The 19,398-nt window shown below is 46.2% G+C and overlaps 1 protein-coding gene across 1 annotated transcript in view; it reads right to left on the bottom strand.

Annotated features, from left to right (window-relative positions):
- The window catches only part of herc2 (HECT and RLD domain containing E3 ubiquitin protein ligase 2), a 117,619-nt gene that overhangs the window by 1,214 nt on the left and 97,007 nt on the right, over window positions 1–19,398 (bottom strand). Inside the window, 14 exon segments of the mRNA XM_080832568.1 lie at window positions 285–497; window positions 1,124–1,229; window positions 3,302–3,492; window positions 8,654–8,766; window positions 9,166–9,360; window positions 9,786–9,927; window positions 11,920–12,003; window positions 13,415–13,612; window positions 14,460–14,647; window positions 15,122–15,261; window positions 15,487–15,578; window positions 15,861–16,022; window positions 17,761–17,938; window positions 18,638–18,852. Of these exon segments, the coding sequence (XP_080688694.1) occupies window positions 285–497; window positions 1,124–1,229; window positions 3,302–3,492; window positions 8,654–8,766; window positions 9,166–9,360; window positions 9,786–9,927; window positions 11,920–12,003; window positions 13,415–13,612; window positions 14,460–14,647; window positions 15,122–15,261; window positions 15,487–15,578; window positions 15,861–16,022; window positions 17,761–17,938; window positions 18,638–18,852 (2,217 nt within the window).

The following is a 19,398-nucleotide window of genomic DNA, read 5'->3' as shown; positions in this document are numbered from 1 at the left end:
ACAAGTCAAGTAGATCTGAGGCGTCTCGTATAGCTTAAAGACTACATTGTACGTGCTCATATGTCACCAGCCATCCAGGGGTGTATTTCATGAAAACGTTATCACCATTATTAAATGATGACGAGACTATCATTTTGAACACCCGCTTAGTTACCATGGCGGTTGCTCAACAAAGTTTTGGGCTATGCAGTCCAGCTTAATAAAACATCCCCATCAAGCATCCAATGTGTTTCTCATTCAGTTCTGGCTGCTGTTTAGGAAGAGGTTTTTTTTCCGCCACGCACCTGCACAACGAAGTCTCGCCCGCGGAAGTCAGCGATGGTCCTGGGGAGGCGTGTGCGGCCCCAGACGAAGCGCAGGAAGAGCGAGCGCTCCGTGTTGGAGAAGGTCTCCATCACGTCCCAGAACCACTGGATGAGCGGCGCCGTGGGCTCCACCCCCTTATAGGTGGCTACCGACTTCAGCAGGTGCAGGGGGATGTCTGGGCTACCACACACCTGGGGGGCGAGAGAGAGAGAGAGAGAGAAGGCGAAGAGAGGGAGAGAAAAGAAGAAAGACAGAAGGAGAGAGAAAGAAAGTGAAAGGAGGAGTGAAATGAGAGACGCAAGACAGAAAGAAAGACCAAAGAGAGAAGAAAAAAAGACAAGAGACGAGAAGGAAAAGAAAAACAAATGAAAGACAAGAAAGACCAGGAAGCTTGGTTAGTGAGAACAGGCTATTTAATCAAATGTTTTGTGTGTGTGTGTGTGTGTGTTTTTTATATATATATATATATATACATATATAAACTGCATTTGAACTCTTTAACTTTTCCTGAGATCATATGACAGTGCGACAGCATGGAGTGTAAAAGTTCAACAGATCCACCAAATTCCAATCTGGACATGACGACGGGAGTGTGTGTGAGAGTGTGTGATAGTGTGCCAATCTGGACATGTTGAGCGAGAGCCGCAGATGGTGATCACTCACTGGGGGCAAGGAAAGGCTAGCAGAGGGCCCCTGAGCGTCTATTCCTGAGTGTAGAGATGGAAGTGTGTGTGTGTGTGTCTGTGTGTGTGTGTGTGTGTGTGTGTGTGTGTATGAGAGAGTAAGAAAGACTGAGTGTGTGTGTGGCCTGACTCACCATAGTCTCGAGCTCATAGCCGGTGAAGAGGGAGAGGAGAGGCACGGGGACCACGCGGGCCATGCCCTCCCTCACGGCCGCCACCTGCTCATCAAACTCATGGAGCCTGCAGAAAACACACAACAGCACAGGAGTCAGAGAGGCAATCACTCACACACACACACACACACACACACACACACACACACACACACACACACACACACACACGGAGCCTGCAGAAAACACACAACAGTACAGTTGTCAGAGAGGCAAACACACACACACACACACACACACACACACACAGAGCCTGCGGGAAATACACAACAGCACAGGAGTCAGAGAGGCGCAAACACACACACACACACACACACACACACACACACACAGAGCCTGTAGGAAACACTCAACAGCACAGGAGTCAGAGAGGCAAACACACACACACACACACGGAGCCTGCAGGAAACACAAAACAGCACAGGAGTCAGAGAGGCAAACACACACACACACACACGCTATGTTAATGTTGCCACGATATGCAGTCATGAGGACTCGTTGCAATCACCTGCGAAACGTCCACTTATCTTTACAGGTCACATTCACATAAATCTGGATAGAATATTTACATTTTTCATATCATGTGTTTTTTCCAAGCAGTTAATGGCCAGTCGACCCGAAGGTTACAATGATGTGATGTGCATGCTGCATGTTGTGTGTGTGTGTGTTGTGTGTCTGTGTGTGTCTGTGTGCGTTTTAGAACCGCTTTCTCGTTCTCGTGTGGAGAGATGACAAGCGTGTGTACCGTGGACGTGAACCTTTTCAATGCTAATAGAAAACAAATTATTCTTTGAGAATATCTAGCTCGATGAAGACAAGACCACAGGCTAACCCACGCGCTACATGAAGCACATGGCAGCACTCTTAGATAAGGGGGGGAAAAGCTGGCATGACGGTAATGGGTAATGAGTAATGGTTAATGGGTATGAAGCCGATGGGTCCCCCCTTATGTGCCGTTTGTCTTGCCCCTGTTGCCATTGTGCTTGCACTAAGGGGGTTCAGGCTCTGGGCTCTGTAAAGCGCCTAGAGGTAATCTATAAATAAAATTGAATTGAATTTAAGTTTTGGTAGTGATGGGTTCAACATTGTGGTACACCTCCTAATACTGTGGTACGGTGGAGATACAGTTATTGTTGCAGCCCTGGTACACACTGATGCACACACACACAGAGCAGCTCTCTTGAATGATGGACATAAATCTATGCCTAGAAAAATAGTAGTCATCCCCCATCCCCATACACACACACTCAAAAAAAGGCCATGCTGCTCTCTCACACACTAAAAACACAGAACCCTTCAACAGCACACACTCTCAATCAGTGTCAGACAGTTTCACCAGCAAACGGATATAAAAAGACAGACACTGACACAAACATCTCTCTCCCACATCCAGTTCTTGAAATTAAATGAAATAAATAACATCCTCAATCAACTCAGACACACTACTCAGCCCTACACAGTCTCTTAAAAATAGCCATAATGACTCTCCCTGAGGGCTTAATAACAGCCCACGAGCAGCCTATCTGGGAGTGGATTGGAGTGCTCTTCTAGGAAAGAGAGAAGAGCACAAAACATCAGCACGGAGCTCATAAATGTCCTCTCATCTGTCTGACAGACGTATCGTTGTTCGGGGCTGAGCTGTGAACAGTCACATGTTTGTAGGTGGATGGCCTCGTCTGTATGTGTGTGAGAGAGAGTGTGTGAGAGTGTGTGAGAGTGTGTGAGAGTGTGTGAGAGTGTGTGAGAGAGTGTGAGAGAGTGTGAGAGAGTGTGAGAGTGTCTGTGAGAGTGTGTGAGAGTGTGTGAGAGTGTGTGAGAGCGAGTGTGTGAGAGAGTGCATGAGAGAGTGCGTGAGAGAGTGTGTGAGTTTCTGAGAGTGTGTGTGTCTCACCTGTAGTTGATGGCGAGGTGCACATACTCTGTGCGGTTCTCCAGGCTGATGTGGGAGTGTTTGGAGCTGAGCTGAATGTGTGTGTGTGTGTGTGTGTGTGTGTGTGTGTGTGTGTGTGTGAGAGAGTGAGTGTGTGTCTCACCTGTAGTTGATGGCGAGGCGAACATACTCTGTGCGGTTCTCCAGGCTGATGTGGGAGTGTTTGGAGCTGAACTTAGTCTGTGTGTGTGTGTGTGTGTGTGTCTCACCTGTAGTTGATGGCGAGGCGCACATACTCTGTGCGGTTCTCCAGGCTGATGTGGGAGTGTTTGGAGCTGAGCTGGACCTCCTGGCCGCAGGCGTTGGGCACGGTGAAGGGCAGCGGCATGGCCTCAAACTCCTCGGCTGACGCCTCGTTGTCCCGGATGTACATCAGGCCCGGGATGAAGTCCTTGTCAACCTGCAGGAGGGGGGAGAGAGAGGGAGGGAGAGAGGGGGCCATTTGGTGAGGCTGTGGGAATCACACATACACACACGGGACAGCTGGAAGCGTGGACTGGATGCTGTCGAAGGTGGGCTCTGTATGTTCGCACGTGTGTGTGTGTGTGTGTGTGTGTGTGTGTGTGTGTGTGTGTGTGTGTGAAGATGGATATAAATGTCTTTTAGGTCATGAGTTTTCAAACTTCTATACATTTTCTATCTTCGTATCTTTGGTTCTTTGTGACAACAACTGTTCAACCTGTGCTGTAGTGGGTAAGTAGAGGTTATATTTAGCACTTTGTGAGCTGGACAAACCGTGTGAGTGTGAGTGTGAGTGTCATGTCGATAGTTGGGAGCAATATGGATTGTGCAGCACATTTGTGCACTTGTTCTCCCTCCTGTGTTCTCTCTCTGTCCCCCACCATAGGTGACCTGGGGTCTGGTTGAGCTGCAGTTGTGGGTTGGCCACCATCTATATAAACATCCATTTTCTGTTCCATGTCTCTCCCTGGCTCGCCCCTTCCATCCTGCCACTCCCCGCCTCCACTTTCGGTCGGGCCACCATTGGCCCTGCTGGCGCTGCATGGCACTGCATGGCGCTGCGCTGGCGCCCTGCTTTGTTCTTATTTGGAATTCTAATTAGTTTAAACGTTGTCTGATCACAACTGATCTACCTGGACAGGTTTAGTTTAAAGATTACCCTTTACTTTGTTCGTACTATAGAGCTGGGGGTGTATGGTGGTGATTTTTCGCACGCTCTAAGTTTAGGTTCAGTTTAGTGCAGCAGGAGGATTCCTGGAAGACTCACAACATTCCCATGTCCTTTGTTTGCAAACGGAAGCAGCTAAGATCCTTTTGTTTTCTACGCAGACAATCTGAGGGTTTCTTTTATCTTTTGTTATTATTTATTTCCACCGCCACCAGGCTGCCTTCTTGAGTATAATTCTTGGACTCATTGTGTTCATTATCATTAAATATATATATTTTAATTTTCATTAAACTTTTTACAGTCATCATTTTCTTGGCCTGTTTATATTATGCCATTTCTGTGAATTGATGGTGACGTAACAGTGTGTGTGTGTGTGTGTGTGTGTGAGAGAAGAAGAATGCCCCATTGCTCTCCCACTGTAGTCTTGTGCTGCGTACACTTCCTCAGTAACCTTTGTAATGACTTTGGGCAAGAGTGTGAGAACAAAAAGTGCTCTGTGAGCCGAAAGACATCCTCCACCGTTAACCTCCGTCACAGCACACGTCTGAGCATCTCATGATTGGAGCGTGAACGCAGGAGAGTAGCTCAGCTGTGCACATACACGTGCACACACACACACACACACACACACACACACACACACACACACACACACACACACACACACACACACACACACACACACACACATAAACACACAAACACACACACACACACACACACACACACACACACACAAACACACACACACACACAAACACATACAGAACATTTGTGAGCAATTCCTTACAGCAATTCCTATTCCTAGCAAAGCCAGTATCATATGCTAAACTTCCAGGGAATATATTCTGATATAATCCAATCACCACTATGGATAAAGAAATTTGAGAAATACATCCTATAAATACAATGGACACAAAGTGCTTTTTTTGGGAGGGGGGGGGGGGGGGGTCTACAGTCTACAGTGGACACACTCACTAACACAGTGGACACCGTGTGAAAACTAGGCTGAGATTACAAACAGAACTATGTCTTATGTAACAGTCTACTTCTTTAAAGCTGCTTAAAAAGAACTATTGCTATAGCGTGTAGGTACAGGCCGTGACCTATGGGGGAGAATATGGTCACGAGACAATGGGGAGCATACTATGTGTGGTATGTACACACTGGCTTGATCATATAACACATCACCAGGTCTTGGATGGCTTACATAACCAGCAACTACAAAGACTCTAAATTCCCTCACTTCCAGGAAGAAAAAGTAGTATATTTCTGAAAGGGGGAAAAAAAAAAAACCTACACTGCCCGCCACAATTAAGCTTAAAATGGGCCGTGTTTGGACCTTCCAGCAGGACAATGATCCGAAGCACACCTCAAAATCAACACAAAAATGGTTCACCAACTGCAAAATAAAGGTTTTGCGATGGCCATCACAGTCCCCTGACCTCAACCCTATAGAATATCTGTGGGATGAGCTGAGGCCGAGTCTACAAGCGTTGACCTCAGAATCTGAAGAGATACTAGGAAACCTACTATGTAGGAATGGTCTCAGATCCCGTGCCATGTGTTCACCAACCTCATCACGCATTATAGGAGAAGACTCAGAGCTGTTATCTTGGCAAAGGGAGGCTGCACAAAAAAATAATTTAAGGGGTGCCAATAATTGCGGCACACATATTTTTATAATATTTCTTCAATAATTTTACTTTAATGAAAAGCTAAGATTTTTGTGAATATTTTGAAGTGAAAGACCAAGAGGATAAACAGCAAAGACTTATTTTTCATAGCCTTTTTTTCTCATATTCACTTAGGGTGCCAATAATTGTGGAGGGCACTGTATATCTCCGACTGGCTCCTAATCCCGATCCAAGAAGAGGAAGAGTGTGGAATTTATCTTGATGGTAGCCATCGGAAATCGCATCTTGGTACTGGAGTGCCATACCGACTGCCGCTTGGTCGTCTAGTACATGCAACATATTTTTAAGGTCCGATTCCCACTTACATTGAAAGCCATTAAGTTGATGGTAACGTGCCGTATTGGCGTCATGTGGGGATAGGAGCCAGTCATTATTCTGGCAAAGTAGGTCCATCATCCTACCCTTTTTTACAATGTGGTAACACTGACGCAATCTTCTACCACTGGGTTTCCTTCCTCGAGAAAGGGCAAGGGGGAGGGAGGAACTGCTAGCTAGCCAGCTAAGGAAACTTTTAAATAACCTTAAACGGTTTAAATGGCACAGTTCCGTTTGCATGAAATGGTAGTTGGGCATCTAGCTGACGTAACCTTCTCCTCAACTGAACTCATAATAACTTCCATAGGAGAAGGTAGAAACACTCAGGGTACCTGTGCTGATTTAGTGTTTGGTCCCTTAATACCTAATTAGCATATTAATAGCCAATTTGTTCATATTTACATACCCTAGCAACTGTTAAAATAGCTCCCTCAACTACAGTAGACTGCCACGACACCTTAACTATGTCTATGACTTTACTATGTTATTATATTTTAGTGACAATGCTACAAATATTTGCTGGTAGTGCAATCTGTTTAACTAGATAACAAACAGAACTTTGTCTTATGTAACAGTCTACTCCTTAAAGCTGCTTAAAAAGAACTTCTGGTAAAGCGTGTAGGCACAGGCCGTGACCTATGGAGGAGAGTATGGTCACGGGACACTGGAGAGCATACTATGTGTGGTATGTACACACTGGCTTGATCATATAACACATCACCAGGTCTTGGATGGCTTACATAACCAGCAACTACAAAGACTCAAAATTCCCTCTCTTGCAGGAAGAAAAAGTAGCATATTTCTGAAAGGGGAAAAAACCTACATCTCCGACTGGCTCATAATCCCTATCCAAGAAGAGAAAAAGAGTGGAATTTCTCTTGAGGGTTTTCATGCCACCATGACTATGACTTAATAAATAGCTCTTCAAGCAAACAGAACTTAAGTTTCAGGTGTTGCATAGCAACCCATTACTTGCTGACTTCAAATTACAATGAGTCTGTTACGTTAAATGACCAGACTACTTGCGGAATGATATGAAAGATGTGAATTAGGAGCACAAAACCCGTTGCCAATGACAGCGGTCAATATATTTTTGGCAGCGTTGAATTATCAAGCAATATTCACCTGCGAACATTGGGATGGCCCATTCAAATCAACGGTACTTTTTGGAACATTCTGAAGAGCCGTATAATAATATATTTTAGTGACTATACAACACTTTGCTGTCTGTCTCTCAGAAGTTTGCCCTTACTATTCCATAACATGCTGCTTAATGTGGGATCGAAGGCACACCGAACTTTGCTGTGAGTGACGGCCAAGTAGGAATGGCAATTCGTTATTGATTACAGATCGTTTTTAATCTGAGTTTGTTACCGACTCCGTATGCGAAAGAGGCTTAAGAGTTTGAGCCTTTTAAATTAACTCCCTAGGGCTGATACCGATCTCTGGTTTCCCAAGCGACCCAAAGCACTAATGACAAACACTCCAGGGTCGTTTGCAGGAGATGTTAACAGTTTACGTCAAACCTGAAAATGTCCACTTCAAAGAGGAAAAAAATAAATCTATTACCCTCAAAATTTCAATTCCACAGGTAAATGAAAGTTTAAAATGACCTTCCCAAATACTATCTTTAATTAGGGACTGTATTGCTTTGGGTACAACATCCCTATGAATTCTATGACGTGGAGGTTTTTCTGTGTACACTAGCATGGTGTAGCTGCTTGAGTCTATAACAGGGGTCCCCAACCTTTTTTGCACCACGGACCGGTTTAATGCAGGCAATATTTTTCACAGACCGACTTCAAGGTGTGGCAGACAAATACAGCAAAAATAAAATAACACCACCTAAGTGCATGAAAAATTCAACTCACCATAACGATAAATCAGTGCTTGGTCTCCATGTGCCGAAGCAGTTTTGAAGGTTTCATTGGGTCGTTTGCTAGCTTGTCGCCACATATTATACAGAGCGGACTTGGTGCTTGAGAATCACCTGTTGCGATAAACCTGTATTTTAAGTATGACTCCTGGTATTGTCTGTTAAAAGAAGCTTTCTTTCTTGGAGGTCGTAGGCTACTGTTCTGGCTCCTCAGTTGGCCTTTTCCGATTTACAAAGAAGCTCTCTAAAGACGTTGTTTTTTTCGCTAGTTTGCGGGCTTATTTTTTGAGTGACGTATCACGTGAACGAGACAAGCGTCTTGACGTGACAAGAGGCACAGGCGAATGTTACGTCCGGGAAAATCCGGTAGTTTTTCAAAATAAAACACCTTTCAGACGCTTATAATTAATACAGCAGAAATTATATAAATTATTTATTCTTTCTGTGCGGCCCGGTAACAAATGCCTCACGGACCGGTACCGGCCCGCGGCCCGGTGGTTGGGGACCACTGGTCTATAAAATAGCGGACATCAGAGGTCATTACCTCACTGAGGTCAGCGATGGTCAGGTTCATGCCTGCCAGCTGCTTCCAGACAGGCTCAGCCAGGTACAGACTGAGAGGACTGCCTGTGCGGATGGCAATCCCAAGCAGCACTCCTGTGACACACACACAATCACACACACAAACACAAACACAAACACAGTAAATCAAATTAAAATCTACCGATTCTCGCTGCTTTCAACATCTGGCCAGAAAAAGATGCCAAAACTGAAAATACTGAATATTCCTTGAGAGTACAATTAGTACTGAAGTACTGGATAAGAAAAACTAACTGCATAACTAAAGTAACAACAGGCACTCCTGGATGTACTGTGAAACACTTTGAATAAGTTAAATATAAACGTGCATGTCTCTACAAATGAAACACTGAAAACATTCATGATTTTATGATAACAAGAGTTGACCAAGAGTTGAAAAGAAGAAAACAATGAAATGTCTGTGTGTGTGTGTGTGTGTGTGTGTGTGTGTGTGTGTGTGTGTGTTCCTCTCCTCACCCAGGAAGCGGAACATGTTCATGTGGAGGGGGGACTTGGCGGCGGGGTTGAGCAGGAAGCAGTCGCGGTTGGCCCCGGACTCGTCTCGGCCGTTGGGCGTGACGATGAGCAGCGGCGTGAGGCCGTTCTGCAGCTCCTCACACATCTCTGCGATGGACTCGCTGTAGCCGCCGCCACAGTCGTCCACAGACTCACCTACACGCACACACAAACAAACAAACACACACACACACACACACAAACAAACAAACAAACAAACAAACAGACAGAGCATACGGTTACAAACAACACGGCTCATTCAGGACAAGATGGTGCCATTGCAGACATAGCCACCATAGCCTGTGTTGGGTTTGGGTTCAGGGCTGTGGCCTGGTAGTGGTTAAGAATAAATAGAACCGTGTCAGAAGTGTGTTTTTATATAAGTTTGCTTGTTTGTTTATCTTAGATGTCATAAATCAAGCATTTATTGATCACAAGAGAGAAGGGGATTAGAGCTTAAATGTCTATCCTACAGGACAGGCCATGGCATCAGTACTGTGATTGGCTGTGACTGATATGTGTGCTGACACCAGTGAGCCGTGTGTTACCGCCGGCGGAGGGAGCCTGGAGCGGGGACCCACCTACGAACTTGACCTTCCACACGCGGTGCGGCAGCAGCAGGCTGTCAGGGCTGAAGGAGCTCATCTTGGCACACATCTGACCAAACACCGCCTTGGTGCCGTCTGGACCCGCCAGACCCCCTTTACTGCGAGAACGCTTCACCTGGGGGGGGCGGAGAATATGAGAGAGATAGAGAGAGAGAGAGAGAGAGAGAGAGAGAGAAGAGAGAGAGAGAGATAGATAGATAGATAGAGAGAGAGAGAGAGAGGGGTGGGGGAGGAAAGAGGATGACGGAAATATGGAGGGTGGATAAAGAAGGGAGAGAGAAAGAATGAGGAGGAGTAAGAGAGAAATGCAGAAAGATGGGGGGGGAGTGAGGTAGGTGGAGAGGAAGTGAAAATTAGAAACAAAGATAGAGACGGGAGAGAGAGATATGGGGAGGAGGGTGGAAAAGAGAGAGAAGAGAGAGAGAGAGAGAGAGAGAGAGAGAGAGAGAGAGAGAGAGAGAGAGAAACTATTAGACTTCTGTGAGAGATACAGACAACACAGAACAGCTCATTCCTCATCAAATCTCTCACACACACACACACACACACACACACAGACACACACACACACACTCACACACATCCAGGCTTTCGCAATGACACAAACACACACATTCACACAAACACACACATCCCCTGCCTGTAGGGCCCCACAGCTGAGCAGTGGCCTACCAACAGATGCGTCTTTGGGGGAGAAGTCTGGGGATTACTGGGACCCCCTGCTAGCAGCGATTGGAGCGCAGGAGGGATGCAACACGACACACACACACACACACACACACACACACACACACACACACACACACACGAGGAGCAAGAGGCTCATCACCAGAGACGAGACGTGGCGTGGAAAAAAGCAGACAGACGCAGACAGACGCAGACAGACGCAGACAGATAGACGCAGACAGACAGACGCAGCGCAGCAGACAGGCAGGCGCAGACAGACAGACAGATAAAGAAAAACGCACAGACAGACGCACACAGACAGACGCAAACAGTCGCAGACAGACAGACGTCGCGCCGCAGACAGGCAGGCCTGTGGCTACGACAGTCATGCCAGACAGAGGGACTCAGAGATGGACAGAGATTGAGAGGGAGAGAAAGAAAGAGAGAAAAAGAGAGAGTGTCTGGGGATGAGAGCTGCTGCTATCAGATGACAAGCAGGTAATCTGGCGTCTGCTTTCTTGTGCTCCCAAAATAACAATGATCACAGCAGCCTTAGGCTGACCACAACCCCTTTAATGGGACTGTCCACTAGAACAGGCTGGAAGAGTGGTGGTGTGTGTGTGTGTGTGTGTGTGTGTGTGTGTGGGGGGGGGGTTGGGTATATTACTCTGTGTTTAGTTCACACACACACACACACTCAGTGCGTTCACATGATGGCAGTACTCCGATTTCGGCCAAACCCCGACTTCTCTCTCCATGGGGGGTTAACTGCGTTATCTTACGGCACATGGCAGGGACAAATCCAGATCTTGGCCGCATCAGTTCAAATCAAATGTGGAATGTTTACAAGCGGGCATCTACTACCGTTGATTATACAGTAAATACGTTGCAAAATGAAACAAAAACACACCACAGTTAAAGTTGTATTAGTATTGATTGATTCACATCGATATGAATGGATTACATGACAAACAAGTGGTGGAAAAGTAATATGAAAATATTTGTTCAGTGAATTAGCACGTTCAGTCGCAGTCAACGTTTCAGTTTCAAAGTTTCAGTATCGGTTTCAGTATTTCAAAGTGAATGAGAGGGAGCACAAGAACCGTGATCGTCTAGCAGCGATTATCATATCATGATAGGATGTATATGTCTATGGGCAGGATCTCAAGCACATGCAAAAGTTGTTGTTGTCCAGTTGAAATCTAGATTCGAGAGTCACATGCGCGCGTGGTCCGATTTCCAGCGTAATCCGATCACTTATCTGGTGGTGTACATCGGATTTCAGTCGGACACAGGAAATCTAGATTTGGGGAGTTACATGGATTGGATCTTCGATTGAAATCGGAGTACGCTCGGAAACTGGACACATGTGTCCACACTGACTCACACTTACACACTGTCTCACACACACACACACACACACACACACACACTCATCTACCTGTATCCTGTTCAACTCCACCACTGGCCCGTGCTGTCGGTCTCGTACCATGGTGGCTTGCACCACCTTCCGGAAGGCGGCCTCCTACCCCACAGATAGAGAGAGAGAGCAAAGTTAGCAGAGTACAGCACAGACTGATTCCCAGAGCAGAGGATACGGGGTCCAGGTACATAGGTATGTATTGTTGAGGTCTGTGGAAGTGTCTTGCATGTGTGTGTGTGTGTGCGCGCAAGTCTGTGGAAGTGTCTTGCGAGTGTGTGTATGTGTGCGTTTGAGTCTGTGTGCATGTCTATAGGAGGGTGCAGGTGTATGTTTTTCTGAGAAGGTGTGAGTGTATGTATATATGTATGTATGTATGTATGTATGAATGTATGAATGTATGTATGTATGTATGTATGTATGTATGTATGTATGTATGTATGTATGTTTTCTGAGAGGGTGTGTGTGTGTGTGGGTGTGTGTGTGTGTGTGTGTGTGTGTGTGTGTGTGTGTGTGTGTGTGTGTGTGTGTATGTGTGTGTGTGTCAGTGTTGTGCATGAACGCGTTCAAAAGAATGCGTTCATTGAACACATTCATTTTTACGAGAACGATGAACTGAATGCAACGGTAAACACGTTCATACTATCTGGGTCCGGTGCAACTGAGGTCTAGCTAAAACGTTACGGAATGTTTTCCTTCTACTGATGAAAGACGCTGTCTAAATCGAATGCTTGCAACCTGTCATTGCTCAGTTCCTTTTAAAAAGGCCATAGTAATTATTTGTTAAGTTGCCAAGACAGAGCATGTTTCGGTAAATTACCATATTTGGTAATTGCGTTGGTCATGTCATAGTGTTTTGATTACTCTTCACGGCTTATTTAGATGGAGTGGCAGTTAACTTCGGGAATATTTTCGCATCATTGAACGTTGCACTTTGTTGAAGTTGTGTGCGTCCATGTAGCCTAAGCCTATACGTAAGTTTGACTTTGTAGTAGCCTACCTTGTCATTTTGTGTTTGTTATAGTTTAGCTTACTCATAATTGTTACGAGCACTGTCACATAATTAATCTAGCATGATGGTACTGTTCGTGAACTCGCTTAGCATAAACTGCTAATGTACAAATACGAGTTTTACAGGGTTTACCTTTGCTAACTTTTGAGCGGTCATTCATTTAGTGTACATGCTCTTGTGTATCTTAGATTAAGCCAGTCGCATATCATTGCTCTTACCGTTAGTTCCCTGTATAATTCATTATTTAAATGCTACAACAGGGCTGTGTATCTGATAATGTTTCCGACAGTAAAAATCATACCTTTCTGTGCAAACTATGTCCTCCTGGAAAATTAGCAAATATGTAAAAAAAAATGAAAATGAACTGTACTGAACTATGAACGAGTTCAGAATTTACCTGGCGAACTATGAACGCGAACGATTCATATTTACTTGTATGAACTGAACTTTGAACTAGTTCATGAGAGGTGTGAACGTGCACAACACTGGTGTGTGTGTCCTAACCTTGCCCTGTGAGATGAGGATGCCCCTGAGGGTGTCGAAGCCCACTGAGGGCCCGTGGCCAGTCTGGCCCAGCCGCCCCTCCAGGTCGAACATGGGGATGCAGGGGCAGAAGAGCTCTGAGATGTGGTGCAGCAGCAGCAGCCGGTTACGCAGAGACATGATGGGGATCTCCTGCAGGTGGTTATACTCCATGGGGATCTGCAGTCACATACACACACACACACACACACAGAGACAAACACACACACACACACACACACACACACACACACACACACACACACAAAAACAAGATGAATTTTGACCAAAGGATTTGTTTATGTACCACTAAAATGCTCCCTCACAGAGCCCTCAGATTAGTCATGTTAAAAGGTGTTACCTGTCCAAAAGCAATTAGCATCTCAACATGTCTATGTAAGGGATAATGCATAGAACGCAGGTCATTGTCGGGAAAATAAGCCCCGACAGGGCGAACAGCACCCCAACGCGAAGCGGAGGGGTGTTGCTTCACCCTGAAGGGGCTTATTTTCCCGACAATGACCTGCGTTCTGTACATTATCCCGCTTATTATACGGCTACTTGCCAACACGAAAAGATTACTTCAGACAGTGTGTTTTCTTTACAATGTATTTGTTACCATTAGTATTAAAAAGCGGAGATAGCAGAAAAATAGTTTGTCAAAGATGTTGAACTTCAAACATTTAACAAACATTCTTTAGAACACAGCTGCTCAACCGTCTGCTAAAACTCCATTGACAAGTTACTGGACTACTTGCGGAGTGCTACGAAAGACGTGAATCAGAGGCAAAAAGGCCACTTTCCTTGACAGCGGTCATTATTGCATAGCAACGGTCAGCTATCGGTTAATAACTGACCGCAGAACGTTGGGAAGCCCCATTCAAGTGAATGGAGCATTCTACAGCATTAAGAAGAGCCGTGTAATAAAGATGTTTAACACTTAACATGACCTCTACAGGTACTCAGGTACTTTTAGAAATGTGCTAACTTGCTTTAAGTCTTCTCGTCATGAAACACCTGGCTTTACCTGTGCGGGTAGTTTGCCAGCGTTGGTGGGTTTGCTGGTGGACCATGCCAGCGTGTGGGCAGAGCCGCATGCCACCCTGTTGATCTTCTTGCCCTGCAGCGCAGCGACCAGCCGTGGCCTCTGGATGGCGTTGGTGGTACCGTCCCCCAGCTGACCCTCGTCATTGTCCCCCCACGTGTACACCTCACCTGGACACACAACACATCACCACCGCCATCAGAACAGGCCATTCCAGTAGGTTAGGCTAGAGGCAACTGGGTTAGTTAATTTGTTAGTACAGGTCCGTTTATAGAGACCTCTAGAGGTTTCTTAGAGGGGGTTCAGGTAAGTGTTAAGTTTAAGGGAAGTGTTAGTTTTCGGTTTAGGGGAAGTGTTAAATTAGACTGCATCGATATAGTGCTTTTCAACTCATAGAGCAATCAAAGCGCTTTACACACTTTACTCTGGATACAAATGACGTCATCCAAACATATCTTTAGGCTGGATTACATTACGTTAAATTCAGTTTATTGTCATTGTTCAGAGTGCAGGAACCAAGCAGAAGACTGTAGTAGAGAGAGAATAAGTATCCTTAAATAAGGTAGAACTCATCAGGACACGGAACAGGAGGAGTGACTAACCAGTCGGGTTCCTTTTGGGTGGAGTGATGTCAGAGGTCTTACCGTCCTCAGTGCAACAGACGCAGTGGAGGGAGCCGGTTGCTATGGCGATGACCTTTCTGCCCTGCAGGCCCTGGACCTGTCGTGGTCGTCGGACGTGGTCGTCTGAGCCATGGCCCAGTCTGTGGTAGTCCCCTTTCCCCCTGTAGTCACACACACACACACACACACACACACACACACACACACACACACACACACACACACACACACACACACACACACAGACACACAGACACACAGACAGACAGACAGATCAGGGCGAGCTGAGAAATGTGCTAACTTGCTGCGGCCAGATAGATCCAGATGTAGTGGGGAGACTCAGAGGGGGGCAGGGTGGGTGTGTGTGTGGGTGGGTGGGCACTCACCATGTGTAGACGGCTCCAGATTTGGTGAGAGCCACGGAGAACTGAGAGCCACACTCAACCTTAACCACTCCCAGCCCAGTCAGAGAGTCAATCTGAGGGAGAGAGAGAGAGAGAGAAAGAGAGAGAGAGAGAATGTAAGACAAACAGTCAAAGGGAGAATGGTAGTGATGAAAGAGGGATGACACAGTGAAAAAAAGGGGGCACTTAATGAAAAAAAGAAAACCAAGATGAAAGATCCCAGTGAAAAAAACAAGAGCAATAATGAGGCAATAAGAAGAAAGATAAAGAGAAGAGGAGACATTTGATTTATCATGCCCTGACAGACAGACTGCTCTCTCCATCCTCAGAGAGGACACACACACACACACACACACCTTCATTGGCACCTTGCAGCCATCGCTGCCCCCCCGGCCCAGCTTGCCGTAGTCGCCGTCTCCCCAGGACCACACCATGTCATCATCTGTCAGACACAGCGTCTGAGCGTCCCCACTGCCACACGCCACATCGATCACACGATGGCCCTGCAGCGCGTCCACCTACACACAGACACACACAGACACACAGACACACACACAAATATATACACTTAGTAGATGAATGAGCTCATCAGAAAAACGATACAAATGTTGTAGAGTCAAAGCGGCCCTTCATATCTCCCTAAAATACTCTGCCGGAATTACGGAAGGGGTACAAAATGAAGTGTGTGTGTGTGTGTATGTATATATGTCTGTATGTATGCATGGTTGTGAGAATGTGGGTCTGGTTGTGAGACTGTGTGTGTGTGTGTGAGTGTGTGTGTGTGTGTGCGGTGTGTGTGTGCGTGTGTGTCTGTGTGTATGTATAAACCGTAAATCCTCAAATAAAGACCGGGGTTCAATTAGACGTCGGGCTTCAGATAGTAGCCGGGGGCATGGTCGTTACGGACAAATAAAGGCCGGGCCCCGAACACAAGCCGGGGGTAAAATATTTTTTGTAGCTTACCAGCATCAGTCCATCGGCACAAAGTAGAGATCACAATTTAAATGAATCCATTTCATAAAGACATGTTCTCCTCATGTTTAATGTTGTTGGCTAATTTCATGGGCTGTTTGCAATAAAAAATAAATTTTACCACGTAGGACTTCTAGGTGAATGTGTTATTGTTTAGCCTAAATGCACGTATCGTAGCCTACTGTTGTTTATCTGTAACGTTAGTTGGTTACTTTTCCCAGAAGGGATCATAAAGCAGTAGACTATGGCACTAAGGCGAAACTTTGATATTAAATTCAAAGAGAAGATGTATGCTGAAGAACATTCGGGAGAAAAAGCTGCAAAGCAGTTTGACATTGAACCGAGACGAATTTGATACCCGAAGAAGCAAAAGAATGAGCTGAACGCAGCCAAAAAGACCAGAGCTCGACTAGCAGGTGGAGGTAGAAAGAAAGTTTGCCTGGATATGGAAACCAGCCTCGTCGAATGGATTTTTTCAGTCCGCGATAAGCATAATAGAGTGTCTAGAAAAATAATTAAAAACAAAGCTTTGGAAATCTTTCCCTCCGTGACTGACAGTGGAGACCATAACTTTGATGTTAAGTGTTACGTTGACACTGCACATAAAGCTACGCGATGTGCAGGAAGTGTAGAATGCATATGCAATGCATGATATTAGCCTACTTTAATTATGGCCATTAGTTGATGTAAATAATAAAATTCTATAACAGAAGATAAATAAGAAATAAAGGCCTGCCCCTAATTCAAGCCTGCCCCAAATAAAGGCCGGTGCGCTGTACAAGGTAAGTAAATAAAAGCCCCGGCCACAATTTGAGGATTTAGGGTATGTCTGTATGAATGTGTGGTTGTTAGAACGTGGGTCTCTGTGTGTGTGTGTGTGTGTGTGTGTCAAGACCCCTGTTCTTCCACTTCCAAGACGCTGTCTGAGTGAAAAGGCCACAGCTCAGGCAGAAAATACCACCTTCTCCTCCCTACTTACAAGACTACAGAGACACCTGTACACACAGAACACCTGTGCACACACTAACATACACACCTTACAAAGACATTTTCATGCACACAACTTCACAGTCACTGCCCTCCAGTCAAGTGTGTACAAGCCTGCTCAAATATACCTCTCCATAACAGAACATGGTGTGGTTGTGTGGGCATGGGTGAATATCTGTATGCATATTTATATGAATAAGTGATCACACAGACAGACAGACAGACAGACAGACAGACAGACAGAGACACACACACACAGACACACACAGACACACACAGACACACACAGACACACACCAGTTTGGGTTTGAGCTGGTCCTCGCTGTCTCCGTGCCCCAGGCGGCCGTAGCGGCCCTTGCCCCAGGTGTAGAGCTCTCCGCTGGCCGTGATGCAGGCGCTGTGGGCCCCTCCAGCAGCAATGTCCACCACCTCCACCCCCCGCAGAGACTCAATCACACGGGGCCGGTCACATGGACTACACAAGCGACAGAGGGAGGGAGGGAGAGAAGGAGAGAAAGAGGGAGGGAGGGAGAGAGAGAGAGGGAGGGAGGGACGGACAGAGAGGGAAGGAGATAGAAAGAGAGAGGGAGGGAGGGAGGGAGGGAGAGAGACAGAGAGAGAGGGGAAAGAGTGAGAGAGGGACAGACAGAGAGAGAGAGAGGGAGGGAGGGGAGAGGGAGACAAAGAAGGAAATAAATCAATCAAACCCAGCCTCCAGCCATCAAATCACTTGCAAATCACATTCCCTTGAATGGGAATACCAGCATGGGCAATGGGGACACCTGCAGATTGCTATAAGTACTGCTACATTCAATCAATATACATGCAAATCCAGTGTTATGTACCGTCCTTGCCTTCAAATAACCCTTATAGTACATGCTGTCAGACTCAAAAAGCAAATATATAGCCAATGAAAAGGGTCACCTAGGAAAGTTTATGTATATATATATATATTTTGATTTTTTTACAGGTCACATTTTTCATGGTTTATAGTCTAATTCATGTTGCACCAGTTTCACATGAAGGGAAAAATTCTATTTTGTTGTCCGATCCCTGGCACTGCCACACAGATGACACACATGGAGCCGTGCTCTTTGCTGAGAACCACCCCTCCTACCCCCTCCTGCTGGTGCTCTCCCTGTATACATGTACCCAGTGCGGGCAGTATGCCCACCTCCTGTTGCCGTGGCCCAGCTTGCCGTCCTCAGCCTCGCCCCAGGAGTACACCTCCCCCTCGGAGGAGAGCGCCAGGCAGTGCTTGCCCCCAGAGTTGACCGCCACCTTGCGGATGAAGACGTGCTGGATGGACTCCAGCAGGGTTGGCGTGGAAACCGACTCAGTGCCCCCAATGCCCAGACGACCACCTGCGCCGTAGCCAGTGGCGTAGAGCTAAGGGAGAACATGGAGGGGTTACACACACACACACACTTTGACCTATACACATCATGATTTCATTACAGCAATAATACGTCCCCCCTTCGTCCTGGCCTGCAGTCCCTGTTGGAGGAACCTGTTGCATAACTGAGAGGACATGGGGTATGGTAAAGGCCTGATATTATCACGAACATAAAGTTACACACTCTCTCTCTCTCTCTCTCTCTCTCTCTCGCTCCCTCTCTCTCCCTCTCTCTCTCTCCCTCCCTCCCTCTCCCTCCCTCCCTCTCTCAGAAGAGTGCTGACAGGCAGCATCAATGTCTCCTTCCTCAAGGAATCTTAACTATTGTGTGTTCTAATGCAAAAAATGCACTAAAATAATCAAAATCAAGTTCCCTCCCCAATGACAAATGACACGTGTGTGTGTGTGTGTGTGTGTGTGTGTGTGTGTGTGTGTGTGTGTGTGTGTGTGTGAGAGAGAGTTTATGTTTGGGACAATGTCCAGCCTCTACCAAACCCCACGTCCCCTCGGTTAAGCATCTCATGACGCCATGCCAGCGG

The sequence above is a fragment of the Sprattus sprattus genome (assembly GCF_963457725.1).
Source record: "Sprattus sprattus genome assembly, chromosome: 2".
Taxonomy (NCBI): Eukaryota; Metazoa; Chordata; class Actinopteri; order Clupeiformes; family Clupeidae; genus Sprattus; species Sprattus sprattus.
Note: the sequence above shows the minus strand (reverse complement) of the source record. Positions and strands in the feature narration are given on the sequence as shown.